A 13,203-nucleotide genomic window follows, 5' to 3' on the forward strand; every position below is an offset into this window, starting at 1 on the left:
ATGTATGGCATATTCTCCTCCTGTGTCCATCTATTTTCTCAGATTTGAATAGCAATATATAGAAAACATAAGAACAGCATAAAGTTCATAATAGGAAATTATGGATTTAAGAAGCATGACGTGTTTTAAAAGGATGGGTTTCATGGAGATTTTTCTCTTTTTCCATTTATCAAATCTTTTAATTTTCAACTTGACTTGTATGTGTTCTTAAGCTGTTAGGATATTTAATTTAGTAAATGATTCACTTTTGAATACAGTCAGCTCTCAGGGAGCCAATTTTTGAATTATGTATTATTTATAGGATACTTTTAAGCTTAGGCTAGATTTTCCCCCCTCTCTCTGTGGTTTTTTGTTTGTGTTCTTTAGGAAGGGAAAATTGATTATAATGTCTGCCCAATTAAATAAACAACAACATGTGAATCTGATACACAGCAGAAAACAAGGACAGACTAAACATATAAAGCATTCTAAAATAAGATTGGTTATTTGTGAACTCTCCATTCTCCCCTGTCATCAGAATGACTAAACGTCCTTTGTACTGACTACCTGTCAAGTTTAAAGTGGCCTCCTTTAAATCCAGGGTGGGGCAAAAGTAGGTCTGCAGTTGTTCCTATGGAAAATAATACAACAATTAATAATGCTACAAGGATAAACTTTCGCAGACTCACAACTGTAAACCTACTTTTGCCCCCTCTCTATTTAAAGAGAGCCCAGAAAAATGATGATAATAAAAAAGAAGTGAAAGATCCTGATGTTCTTCTGACATAATTATTACTTTATCTTTCCTGGAAGCTAAGAGAAGCCAGTCTATCAGCAACTGTGTCCAACTTTCTGAGGCTTTGCCTGCCACTAAAAGCGTCCCGCTCCTCCTTCACACCGTGAGCGCTCTCTTACCTGGTCTCTCTTACTCCTCTTGCTCTCACAGGCTGTCAGGTACTGTAATGCTTTCTCATGTGTCTGTCAGTGTTCTGGGCGTCTCCTGCTTGCCTCCAGGCCTTGCTTCCTTTGTTAATATCCCCACATCACGTATGTGCGCCTGGGCATTGCACTTTGTGCTTATTTTCAATGAATACTAATAGGTCTTTATATGTAGTTAAATGTTTAATAGCAATTAATAATCAAGAAAATTTTCTGTAGCACTACTGATCTTTGCATTCCCAGTTAAGAAGGATAAGAGGATTGTTTTGGCCCCTAGGTTTTTTGTTTATTTGTTTTATAATAAAACAGAGGTGTTATTTTTTTTAAAAAAATATATATTTTTATTGATTTCAGAGAGGAAGGGAGAGTGAGAGATAGACACATCAATGATGAGAGAGTATCATTGATCGGTTGCCTCCTGCATGCCCCACACTGGGGATCGAGCCCGCAACCTGGGCATGTAACCTTTACCGGGAATTGAACCCTGGGCCCTTCAGTCCACAGGCCGATGCTCTGTCCACTAAGCCAAACCTGTCAGGGCTGGCCTATTGTTTTGAATGGAGAGAAACAGTGATGCCTCCCTCAGCATACCTTCTATACAGTGCCTAGAAAATGGAAGGAGATTTTCATAAAATTTTATAAAACATTTGAGCATGTCAATGTTAGAATGCTTGCTGTGCCTTCCCCAACATGAATACTCTGGAAAAATTATACAGGCAGGACTTCCTTAATAAATGGTAATCACATATAAAGTAATGATCAGTTTATGCAGATTCATACTGAGTATTAAGATTTGAGTAAAAAAACAACATTGCTAAAGACTGATAATTTTTCAAACAAAGAAAAATTGTTTCTGGGCTTTAGCCAGTTAAAATTGAGTTTAGCTGCATGTGGTTTGTACACTGTGTGTTTTCTGGTTACTAAAACATTATAGATTTTGGGCACAACAAAAGGATTTACTTAGCTTTACAGTTAAGTCTGCCTGTTTTTTCAGTGTTTCTAAGATGAACTCAGTCTTCTTGCTAAAGACGAAATATTTCCATGTTCTTTTTTATTTTCAGAAAGATGGCATTATATATTAGTATTTATTTAATATTGGCTATGGCCTAATTGTGGCTTTCTATAGCACTAAATCATGTCATACTGTGGCTTAGCAATGCATAATTAAAGCTGAATTCCCCTGATGAGTATGTAAAATATCATGTTATTTAATTTATAGGATATGAAAGCAAAAGATAGTTTTATTGAGAATAAAGACTATGGTTCTTAGAAAAGTCTTTTTCTCTAGTAAATACCTGAGGTGAAAGACATTAAAATGGTACCTGGGAATATGGGCACCGGTCATTTAAGTTAATGTACATTAACTGCTTGATAACTTGTTTTTTAAAAAAAAAATACTACTACCTAGAGTTGATTACTGAAATATTTAAAATAGTTTTGCTTTCTATTTGGCTGATATACACCCAAAATAATTTTTTTTCATGGTTTGAAGTTTTATTTTTTCACAATCCATTTTTCTCCCCATATTATTTCATTTAAGTTTTCACAAGTTTGTCCAGAATATATTCTCAGAAGAAATCTCTTCCTGTTAGTCATCTCATTTTGGAGACATTTCTCTCATTCAGTATTACATTTTAGTTTACTCAGATTCTTGATTCCCATATATATGTACACTGTTCCAACAGATGTTGAATATGACTTAGAGCAGTGGTTCTCAGCTGGGGGTGATTTTGCCCTCGGGAACATTTGTCACAGCCTAGAGATGTTTTGGATTGTCACAACTGGAGCAGTGCCATTGATATCCAGTGGGTGGGAGCCAGGGATGCTGCTAAACATTTACAGTGCACAGGACAGCCCCCACACAAAGAACGATCTGACCTGAAATATCAGTAGTGCTGAGGTTGAGAGACCCGATTTACAGTGAAATGAAGTGGGCCAGTGGCGGGAGTGTGTTTCCCTGCCTTTGGCACTCTTATTCCTGGTTTTATGGCACAAAAGGTAGAGAGACTTTGCAGCCTAGTGACTTTGAGAACAATCTGCTGTGTGTTCTGATGTTTAGTCTGACAACAATAGTGAGTTCCTCCTTAGTCTGTTGCCATTTGTTCTTCACTATTAAAGTGATGCCATTGTCTTTTTTATTTTTATTTTTATTTTTTACAATTTTCATCCCATTTATTTTTGTGTGTGAAATGGTTATTACCAAGTCTATATAAGCTTAGGATTCCACTTAAAAGAAGTATTTTCATGAAAGCCTTCAGGGCTCAGTTGTATGTCCTATATCGGGGAGTAGCACTGAATTTGGCACAGGACTTATGACCTTACTTACAGCTTTCAAGAAATCCTCTCACTAGCTATTTTTCACCATGCTCTGACGAACAAACGCACCAGCTTCTGTGCAGACACTTCTAATCTCAGCACCAGTGCTATCTGGACACAGTCACACCAATAATTCAAATCTGGTATCTCTTTCAACACTCATTTAATCTGCATGAATCTTAAATCTCTAGAATACCCAGCCCAGAAGATTTGAGAGATTGCACCACTGGGTCCCACAAAACATCCTATATAATAAAACCCTAATATGCAAATTGACTGAACGGCGGAACAACTGGTCACTATGATATACACTGAACACCAGGTGGCAGACGCTCAACGCAGGAGTTGCCCCCTGGTGGTCAGTGCGCTCCCCCAGGGGGAGCACCACTCAGCCAGAAGCCAGGCTCATGGCTGGAGAGTGCAGCAGTGGTGGCAGGAGCCTCTCCCGCCTCCGTGGCCATGCTAAGGTCCACTCGGGGGATGTCCATGCACATAGTGGTCCTTAGTCTATATAAGACAAACTCAAAAAAAATATGGGTGACATAGTGTGATCTAATACATAGAAACAAACACAAAGAAACAGGAAAATGGGGAGACAAGGGAATAGCCCACATACAAAAGAAAAGGAGGAATCACCAGAAAAGGAAGTAAATGAAACGGAGGCAAGCAATTTGTCAGAGAAAGAATTCAGAGCAATAGTCATGAGGACACTGAAAAGGATGGAAGACAAATTCAACATGTGTAAGCATCAAGAGGAAATGAAGAAGAGCCAGGAAAAAATGAAGAATGACATACCTGCAATAAAAAACACAATGGAAAGTACCAACAGTAGACTAGAAGAAGCTGAGGACTGCATCAATGAGCTAGAAGACAAGGTAGAAAAAAACCCCCAAACAGAGCAGCAACTGGGAAAAAAAACTTAAAAGGCAGGAGGACAGCCTAAGGGAGCTTTGGAACAACAAAAAATGAAACAACATCTGCATAATAGGGGTGCCAGAAGGAGAGGAAACTGAGCAAGGAATAGAAAACTTATTTGAAGAAATAATGACAGAAAACTTCCCTGATATTGGGAAGAAAAGACTCACACAAGTCCAAGAAGCACACAGAGTCCCAAATAAAATCAACCCAAAAAGACAAACACCAAGATACAGCATAATTAAATTGGCAAATGCCACGACAAAGTAAGAATCTTAAAGGCTGCCAGAGAGAGACAGAAAATTACCTATAAGGGATCTCCCATTAGACTATCAACTAATTTCTCAACAGAAACACATCAGGCCAGAATGGAATGAAATATACAAAGTGATGCAAAACAAGGAACTGAATCCAAGAATACTTTACCCAGCAAGGCTATCATTCAAAACTGAAGATGAAATCAGGAGCTTCACAGACAAAAAAAGGGCTAGGGGAGGTTTTTTTTTCTGTTTGTTTTTTTGTTTTTTGTTTTAAATCCTCACCTAAGGATATGTTTTCCATTAATTTTTAGAGAGAGCGGGGAAGGGGTGAAGAGGCAGAAACATTGATGTGAGAGACACATCAATTGGTTGTCTCCCACATGCACCCTTACTGGGCCCGGGGATGGCACCTGCAACTCAGGTATGTGCCCTTGTCTAGAAATCAAACCCTTGATCCTTTGGTGTGTGGGCCAATGCTCTAATCACCGAGAAACACTTGCCAGGGTTAGTGTCAGGCTCTTTAATATGAGTGAGTTCATTAATTTTCTTGAGAGGTTGTTGAATGTCATCTTCAACCTGCTTGATCTTCCTAGATTCATTATACAAAATATATTGAGTACATAGTACAAAGTGTGAGACAAGGCCAAGAACTGTATGTATACTTACAAAGCAGGAAATTGGGATAGGTAGAATTTCAATTTCTTTTTTCCCCACTGTATCACTTAACAGTCAACTGCAGGAATAGCTTAGGATACCAATAGCACAACAGCCCTCACAGCACTTTTGCCAATCTGACAAATAGATAGGTAAGAGCTCTGACCATAAGTTTCAGCAAAGCATTCTCACCCTCATCCAGAGCTTGGGTGGGCTTGTCATCCTCATCCTCTCCATTTTCCCACTGATTCGCACTGAGGTAATTGGCATTTTAGGAGATCAAACTGCCTCCACTCTGTAGTAATTACACAGCCCATGCCATTGTCTTGTGGCTGTACTGTCGAGAAACTGAGTGGAGAGCATTGCATATCAGTCCTCAGTCTTAGATTGTACTTTCTCCACTGGTCAGCACACTAGAGTCTTAAATTTGTGCTCCAATTTAAATCCTAGTGTGTCAGCACATCTTGCTAACCTGTTGCTAAAAATCTAGAGAAAGGTATATTTACCTATACATAATATGCAGATCCATTTAATGTTGACTTTCTGGCCACAAGTTTTTTACTACAAAAATGATTGCTAATTTTTTTTGTTTAAATCAACATTGCTTTTTTTTACAGAGAGGAAGGGAGAGGGATAGAGAGTTAGAAACACCTAAGAGAGAGAAACATCGATCAACTGCCTCCTGCACACCTCCTACTGGGGATGTGCCTGAAACCAAGGTACATGCCCTTGACTGGAATCAAACCTGGGACCCTTCAGCCCACAGGCCGACGCTCTATCCACTGAGCCAAACGGGTTAGAGCAACATTGCTTGGTTTTGTTTCTAATCTATATAACTATTCAACCCACCAAATTGTGTTAATATAAATATTAACACAAAAGAAAATTCCTTGCCTTCAGCCACTATGATTTCTTATTCTGGTCCCTTTGTGACTTTATTTGGCTGAAGCAGAATTTTGGGAAAGTCGCAACCACCTGTAGGCCATTAATGTGAATAGCTACAGTAGCAAACATGTGGGAGGTAGAATTGAGTTTCTGTGATTGCCCTTTTTCTCTTTTGTGGGAACAATTCTTTGCAGTTGTTTTGCAATCTTACTACTTTTATATTGGGATATTTATTAGTCTATAGCAGCAATTTTCAACCTTTTTCATCTCATGGCACACACATAAACTAATTACTAAAATTATGTGGCACACCAAAAAATGGATTTTTTGCCAGTCTGACAGAAAGATAGATATAGTTTTGATTCATTCATACTAGACGATTTTTGTTGTGTTGGCAGCTGTCATATTTTAATTTGACACTCTAAGACAGCGGTTCTCAACCTGTGGGTCGCGACCCCTTTGGCGGTTGAATGACCCTTTCACAGGGGTCGCCTAAGACCATCCTGCATATCAGATATTTACATTACGATTCATAACAGTAGCAACATTACGGTTATGAAGTAGCAACGAAAATAATTTTATGGTTGGGTCACAACATGAGGAACTGTATTTAAAGGGCCAGAAGGTTGAGAACCAAGGGAAAAGAGGTCAGTGCCCCTGGCTACATAGTCAGGTAATCGCACGTTTTAAAAATTCTTGGGGTACATAGTTTAAAACCACTGGTCTATAGTGCTTACAGGTCATGCACATGATCGATTTTCTTTTAGGAACATTGTAATAGCAGTAATTAGAGAACCTGTGATCTTCCCTCATCTAAAAAGAGGCTCAATGGAACCTAATCGAAGGCCTCACTTAGCTGCTTCTGCGACTGGTTCTCAGGCTCCCAGGTAGCACCTCTTCGATGGTCAGGAAGTGCTATTGTCAGGAGCGGGCTGACTCACCTTTGGGCCTTGGGGAGACATCAAAGTGCTGAGTTGGTTTACATCTCTTGTGGTTTTACAGGGGCAGGTTGGCATCTGGTATTGTGCGCAGTGCTTTAAAAGATAGGAAATTAATATAAATTTTGCTTATGAAATCCAGAATTTTGGTTATTGGAGAATAAGTCTCACTCATTCTTTGAAAAGTGGTCAGATATCTGGAATAAATAGAAGTTTCTGAAGAGCTTACACACTTAATTTAATTTAATCATGCTGATTCTTTTCTCAGTGGGAAAAATGAAATTAAGTAATCCTTATTTGATCAGTTTTCTGGTGTTTTGAGTGGAACTTTAGAAAGCAATGGTATTGTGTAACATACTCTCAAGAAGCTAGAAAGTGCATTTAAAATTAGGGCTATTGGGTTAGTTATGCTTGAGAGGAAATGAATAATATGGAGAATTTGAGGTAGAATTTAGTTCTTTGAACTGATTCAAACAGAAATTGTGTTATATTCAAAACAGAATGCATTAGAATTCCCAGAATTTATAATATAATTATAGATTTTTTTCTATTTTGAATATAGGATAATTCTTTTTTTAAGATTTTTTATTGATTTCAGAGAGGAAGGGAGAGGGAGAGAGAGAGAGAGATAGAAACATCAATTATAAGAGAGAATCATGGGTTGGCTGCCTCCTACATGCCCCTATGGGGATTGAGCCCGCAACCTGGGCATATACTCTGACCGGGAATCGAACCTTGACCTCCTGGTTCATGAGTCGATGCTCAGCCACTGAGCCATGCTGGCCAGGCTAGGATAATTCATCTTGATATTTTCATATCAGTGTTAAAATGGTTTTAAATATATTATGAAAGAGTAATTGCTACAACTGATACTGACGGGAGCAGCTTTAATAACTAGTGGCCCTTTTTTAAAAATAAAAGGCCAGTAGAGGGAGCTCAAGACCTGTTTAGTTTTTTGTTGTTTTGTTTTTTAAGAAATGCATCAAGAAAGTGTTTTTGGTGTTGATTTATTCATTTATACAAAACATATATTGATTATATACTTAGTACAAAGTGTGAGAAAAAGCCAAAAAATGTATGCTTACAAATCAGGAAATTGAGATAGGTAGAATTTCACTTTCTTTTTTTCACACTGTATCCCTTAACGGTCAGCTGCAGGAATAGCTTAGGGTAACAATAGCACAGCAGCTCTCACAGCATGTTTGACATAGTTATTCTCCCCTTCCTCCCCATCCGCATCCTGGATGCTCCCACACTCACCACTTCTGGTGATTCCTACAGGCTTGGACTTTCTCCATCTGAGAAGCCCCTACCAACAGTTTTATAAAAATAAAGTCTTAAGGTTGCATCAGGCCTGACTGTTGGGAAGGCAGACCAGCTGGCAATGGCAGGCTCTTCATCCGTCTGTTGTGTTGTGGACCAGTGGGGACACTTGAATTTGGAAGCCACGGTGCTGTGGCTGTATTACATCCCACCAGATGGCAATGTTCTTTATCTTTAAAAAGAAGCTGCCAGTTTTGGCCCAGCTCTTACTTGTCTGCTCATTGTCCAGAAACCAACATCTACTAGTTTTTGGCATCAAATTTAAGTGAATAAAACCCACTATTCCTACTACCCATAAAAACAAGAATTATCCACTTGTTTTTTTAGAGCATTACGCAGCTCTTGGGCTCCCTCTACTGATATTGGATTAACAAGTAGATGCATTAACAAATATAAACTCTTCCCAGAAGGTTTCAGAGTCTTGCATAATCAGAATAAACAGTGCAAGAAGAGAGCCAGAAGGGGCTGGTTGCATGGAGCTCTCTGGCGTCTGTTGCCTGATGCTGCAGAGGCTAGAAATAGACCCGTGAAAAGGACTAGTCTGTGCTTGGGGGGGTGTGGGTAGATCACAGATAGGTACATAGGTCTTGTGTTTTTCTGAGGGCAGTGAACAGTTCTTGGTTGTTCCAGAGAAAAGCAGAGACATCCTGGAAAGACAAAGCTTTAATGGGTTTGTCTGCTCCTATACTTGGCTTTCCTTTGTTTTTACCCTCAGTTCAGCTTCCTTTCGGTGTCTAAACTTAGACTGTGGCCCAGTACCCTGAATTATAAGTAAAGGATCACACAAATTTCGTAGGTGTGAGGTCTGGTAACTTGTATCAGTGTACCTTAAATGGAATTTTTATTTGGATAGCATAAGTAAAGTAGCACTCTTTTGTTGAAATCCTGTCTCACATGTAGAATCTTCCTACATACAACTTCTTGGTTGGGGTGAACCAGAACTTTGGTTCATGGCTCAGATTAAAGGGTTATACAGACGCTGGGACATTGACAGTGAGTCTTGTTTCGGGTAAGGACTTGGGTGACACTGCCAGGTAACATGACACAGGCTGAATTTTGATCAGTTGCTTCTTAGAAGGAGTGAAACTTTAGCTAATTAAACTTTTTGAAAAGATGCTGTTATAGTTATGTGGACGAAAAGTTTCATGATTACTAGAATGTGAGTAAGCGTGCAGTCTGGTGAGGGATGTCATGGTGAGGTTTACACGCAGAACCACATGGTGAAGTCCTGTAGTGGGGGTGCCCAGGCAGTATGGGAGGGGGAGGAGGGAACAGGTGTGAAATTAACATGGAGGAGTAAGCAGCGGGAGGCAGACAGCAGGTGCCACGTGGGCTAGGGTTGCTGGAGACTAATGGGAGCCCCTTGTGCGGGGTCAGTCTGTGGGGTGCGATTAAGGAGAGCCCTGTATTCACTGTGAGGAGCAGGGCTTGACTGCACAATGCTGGAGGACTTCAGATCTTTGTTTTAAAGGGGCCTTTTTGGGGCCAGATAGAGGATAGATATGAGGGTGGTAAGAAAAGGGGGACAGTGACCAGTTAGGGCAGTGATTGCGAACCTTTTGAGTTCGGCGTGTCAGCATTTTGAAAAACCCTACCTTAACTCTGGTGCCATGTCACATATAGAAATTTTTTGATATTTGCAACCATAGTAAAACAAAGATTTATATTTTTGATATTTATTTTATATATTTAAATGCCATTTAACAAAGAAAAATCAACCAAAAATATGACTTCGCGTGTCACCTCTGATACGAGTGTCATAGGTTCGCCATCACTGAGTTAGGAGATTATTATAACAACCAAGGCAAAAGATGTTGCTACATCAAAGCTGTAGTTCTAGAGAGAGAAGGCGGTGTGATCTTCCAGGGCCTTGGGTTGTCTCTGGAGATTAAAGTGAACTGTAACAGTTTAGAATGAGCTAGGAGGGCAGTCATTCTCTACAGCAACTTAAAAGAAAAATCTATTCTTAGAGTAGAATATTAGTGTTAGCAAGTATAGGAAACTTTATGATGTAAACGCACATTACCTTACTGCACAATTTTTGTGGGGAAAAAAGTGTATCTAAACCTATGTTTTTAGAATCAGTTGTTTTAAGTGGTGAACTTACTTAAAAAAATTTTTTAAATACATCTCTATGTGTTTTGTGTTAATACCCACAGAAATGGAAGAATGTCAGCAGTCAGAAAATGCACCTGCAGTCGAGTCTGGCCACCTGGTGGCAGAGCAGCAACCGCGGTTCCTGCGGAGCAGCAGCACACCTGATGTCACTGAGCCGCTGTGCTCTGAGTCCGCTCAGGGTATGGAGTTTCAGTCATTGACACAGAATTGTAGTCTGGCTGGGAAGGAACTGCATGTCGCAGTGCTTTCTACATTTATTCTAACTTTATTTCAAGGGAATTTACTTTTTAAGTTTTATTGTAAGGCAGTGATTTCTGGCATTAAAGTATTTTCACTATTTATTTATTTCTAAAATATATTTTTATTGATTTCAGAGAGTTAGGAAGAGGGAGAGAAAGATAGAAACAACAATGATCTTCTGCCTCTTGCACACTCCATACTGGGCATCGAGCCCGCAACTTGGGCATGTGCCCTGACCGGGAATTGAACCTTGGTCTCCTGGTTCATAGGTCAGTGTTCAACCAGTGAGCCACACCATTTATTTTAATATATTTATCTAAGTTATATTTACATATGTCCAGTTTTTTTCCCAGTGTGGCATGTTTGAGAACTAGAAAGATGTCCAGAGTGGCTTGAGTAGGCATGAAGCCAAGAAGGTTACCCTCCAAGGTCAGGGAGAGCAGCAAGTTAGGTAGAAGGCAGGACAGGATTGGGTGGATGTGAAAAAGGCCATGAGGAGGCCATAGAAGTTGACAGAATGGAAAGCTGCCCAGACCTGTGAAAATTTTATTATCAGCTTATAGACTTTGCTGATGTTGAAAATAACTCGTAATAGCATTAATTTACACAGTTTCTCCAACAACTTTCAGCAACAACCGGGTGTGGAAAGCAAAGAGGCAGATGGTTAGACCTGTAAACAATAAATAATGTATGGAGTTTACAGTGAAAGAGCATGTGTAGATTGTATCTGGTGTCAGTGAACATATTTATCATTAGTTTCATGAGTTACATTAAGAAATAAACCAACTTATTTGTCTACAAGTTATCTCACAGTTCTTAATGTCAGGGTCATGCTAACCTCATCAGATAGTAGGGAAGTATTGCCTCTTAACCAGTTAACTGCCACGATATTTTGAATTTAATGAAAAAAGGTCCACTGCTTGCATCATGGTATACAAATGGTTAAAACCTCTTGAAATAAAACACACACAAAAATAATTTGAAAAATATATTATCTAAAGATTTTCTATTCTTTGAAAGGTTTGTGTAAGATTGTTGTGATTCCCCCGCTGCAATCCCCCACTTATGTATTTTGGTAGAACCCACCATTGCCTGGAGTTTTCTGTAGGAAGGTTTTAAAATACCATTCACATTTTAAAATCATTTTAAGACTATTCAGATTTCCCTTTCCTTTTTTGATTTTGATACTTTTTTTTTCTAGGAATTTGATCAACTCATGCATTTTTTTTTCTCTTCGAATTTATTGGTCCCAGATTACTCACAAGATCCTCTTCTGATCTTCGTAATGTTTGCAGGTGTTGTGGTGATAGTCCCTTTTTAGTGACTGATTCTGGGTTTTTGTTCTTTCTCTAACCAGTCTTTATTCTCGAGAAGTACCAGCCACCTTCCTGGTTTCTTCTTCCTGTCAGCTCACCTAGCTAACTTAGGCAGCTTTTCTCTGAGATCTCCTCCCCAAGGCCAGAACGGGTCTCCTCGCCCTTGCCTGTGCTATCCTAATGAGCCACAGTGAGTGGCATTCAGCCCTTTCTTTTAAAAGTTCTCTGTGGACTTGACCCATACGCTACCAGTTTGCCATACCTATGCCTCCTTTTTATGTATTTTAGAATATCTAAACTTAATAATTGCTTAGATGTAAAAATATTTTACCAGTTTTACTGTCTGAAATATTCCTTCTCTTGATTTTTTTTTTCCACCAAATCTCTAGGTCAAAAGGTAGAAAATGTACAGAATTTGAGTTCTTCTGAGCCGAAGCCTATTCAAGAGAATAAAGGACATGTGAAGAAAGAGTATGAAGGAATAACAGTAAGATATTTTTCAACCAAATTTGTCATTAGAGATAAACACGCAAATTATTGGAACAATAAATAAATTTATTAATGGCAGTGATAGTTTTCTTTTTTAAAAAGTTTTCCGTTTAAACAAGTCATAAGTCTATACAACTTCAATTTCTTTTAAAGTCTTACTTTCTGTATAAAATTATAGTCACATCACAAAAATAGAAAACTTAACATGAAGCAGAATTCACCAGCTGGTGTTTATCTGGCACTCTGTATTTTTAATCAGATATCCTTGCTTTTCAGACATACATTCAGATTCCTTGTTCTTGACATCATTTTAGGTAGTAGCCTCCACCTGGCATGAGTTGCTAGATAAGTCATTTTTTGCAAAGAGCTGATATGGTTTCTTTTCTTAAGAATATGTAAAAGCATTTTTAAAAAACAAATATAAAGTATAAAGAAAAAAATTGAAAAGTAGCCTATTACTCATTTATGCAGATAACTCCTGTTTATTCATTTTTAAAAAAAATGTGGTATATTCATAGAAAACTCAAACATCAGAAGGGTACAAAATAAAAAGAGAAAACCTCTTGCTTGCTTAGAAGATAACCAGTGTAAAGTGTCTTTTGTCTTTATGTTTAAAAAGGTCATATAATAGCTTATATATCTGTATTCTGTATGTATATGTGTATAGTTCAATAATCACATAAACACCTACAAAACAACCACTCAGCTTAAAGTCTAGAACAGTGGTCGGCAAACTCATTAGTCAACAGAGCCAAATATCAACAGTACAACGATTGAAATTTCTTTTGAGAGCCAAATTTTTTCAGCTTAAACTATATAGGTAGGTACATT

General features: G+C 38.6%; 1 protein-coding gene across 4 annotated transcripts in view; it reads left to right on the plus strand.

Annotated features, from left to right (window-relative positions):
- The window catches only part of RALGAPA2 (Ral GTPase activating protein, alpha subunit 2 (catalytic)), a 274,630-nt gene that overhangs the window by 75,895 nt on the left and 185,532 nt on the right, over window positions 1-13,203 (plus strand). For 2 of the 4 annotated variants that reach the window (XM_005865977.2, XM_014539484.1), the window contains 3 exons: window positions 793-933; window positions 10,369-10,506; window positions 12,273-12,370. In XM_005865977.2, the coding sequence (XP_005866039.1) occupies window positions 793-933; window positions 10,369-10,506; window positions 12,273-12,370 (377 nt within the window). The remainder of the gene's footprint in view (window positions 1-792; window positions 934-10,368; window positions 10,507-12,272; window positions 12,371-13,203) is intronic. The other 2 variants (XM_014539482.1, XM_014539483.1) reach the window with 1 other exon arrangement.

The sequence above is a fragment of the Myotis brandtii genome, unplaced genomic scaffold (genome assembly GCF_000412655.1).
Source record: "Myotis brandtii unplaced genomic scaffold, ASM41265v1 scaffold217, whole genome shotgun sequence".
In the NCBI taxonomy this organism is placed as follows: Eukaryota; Metazoa; Chordata; class Mammalia; order Chiroptera; family Vespertilionidae; genus Myotis; species Myotis brandtii.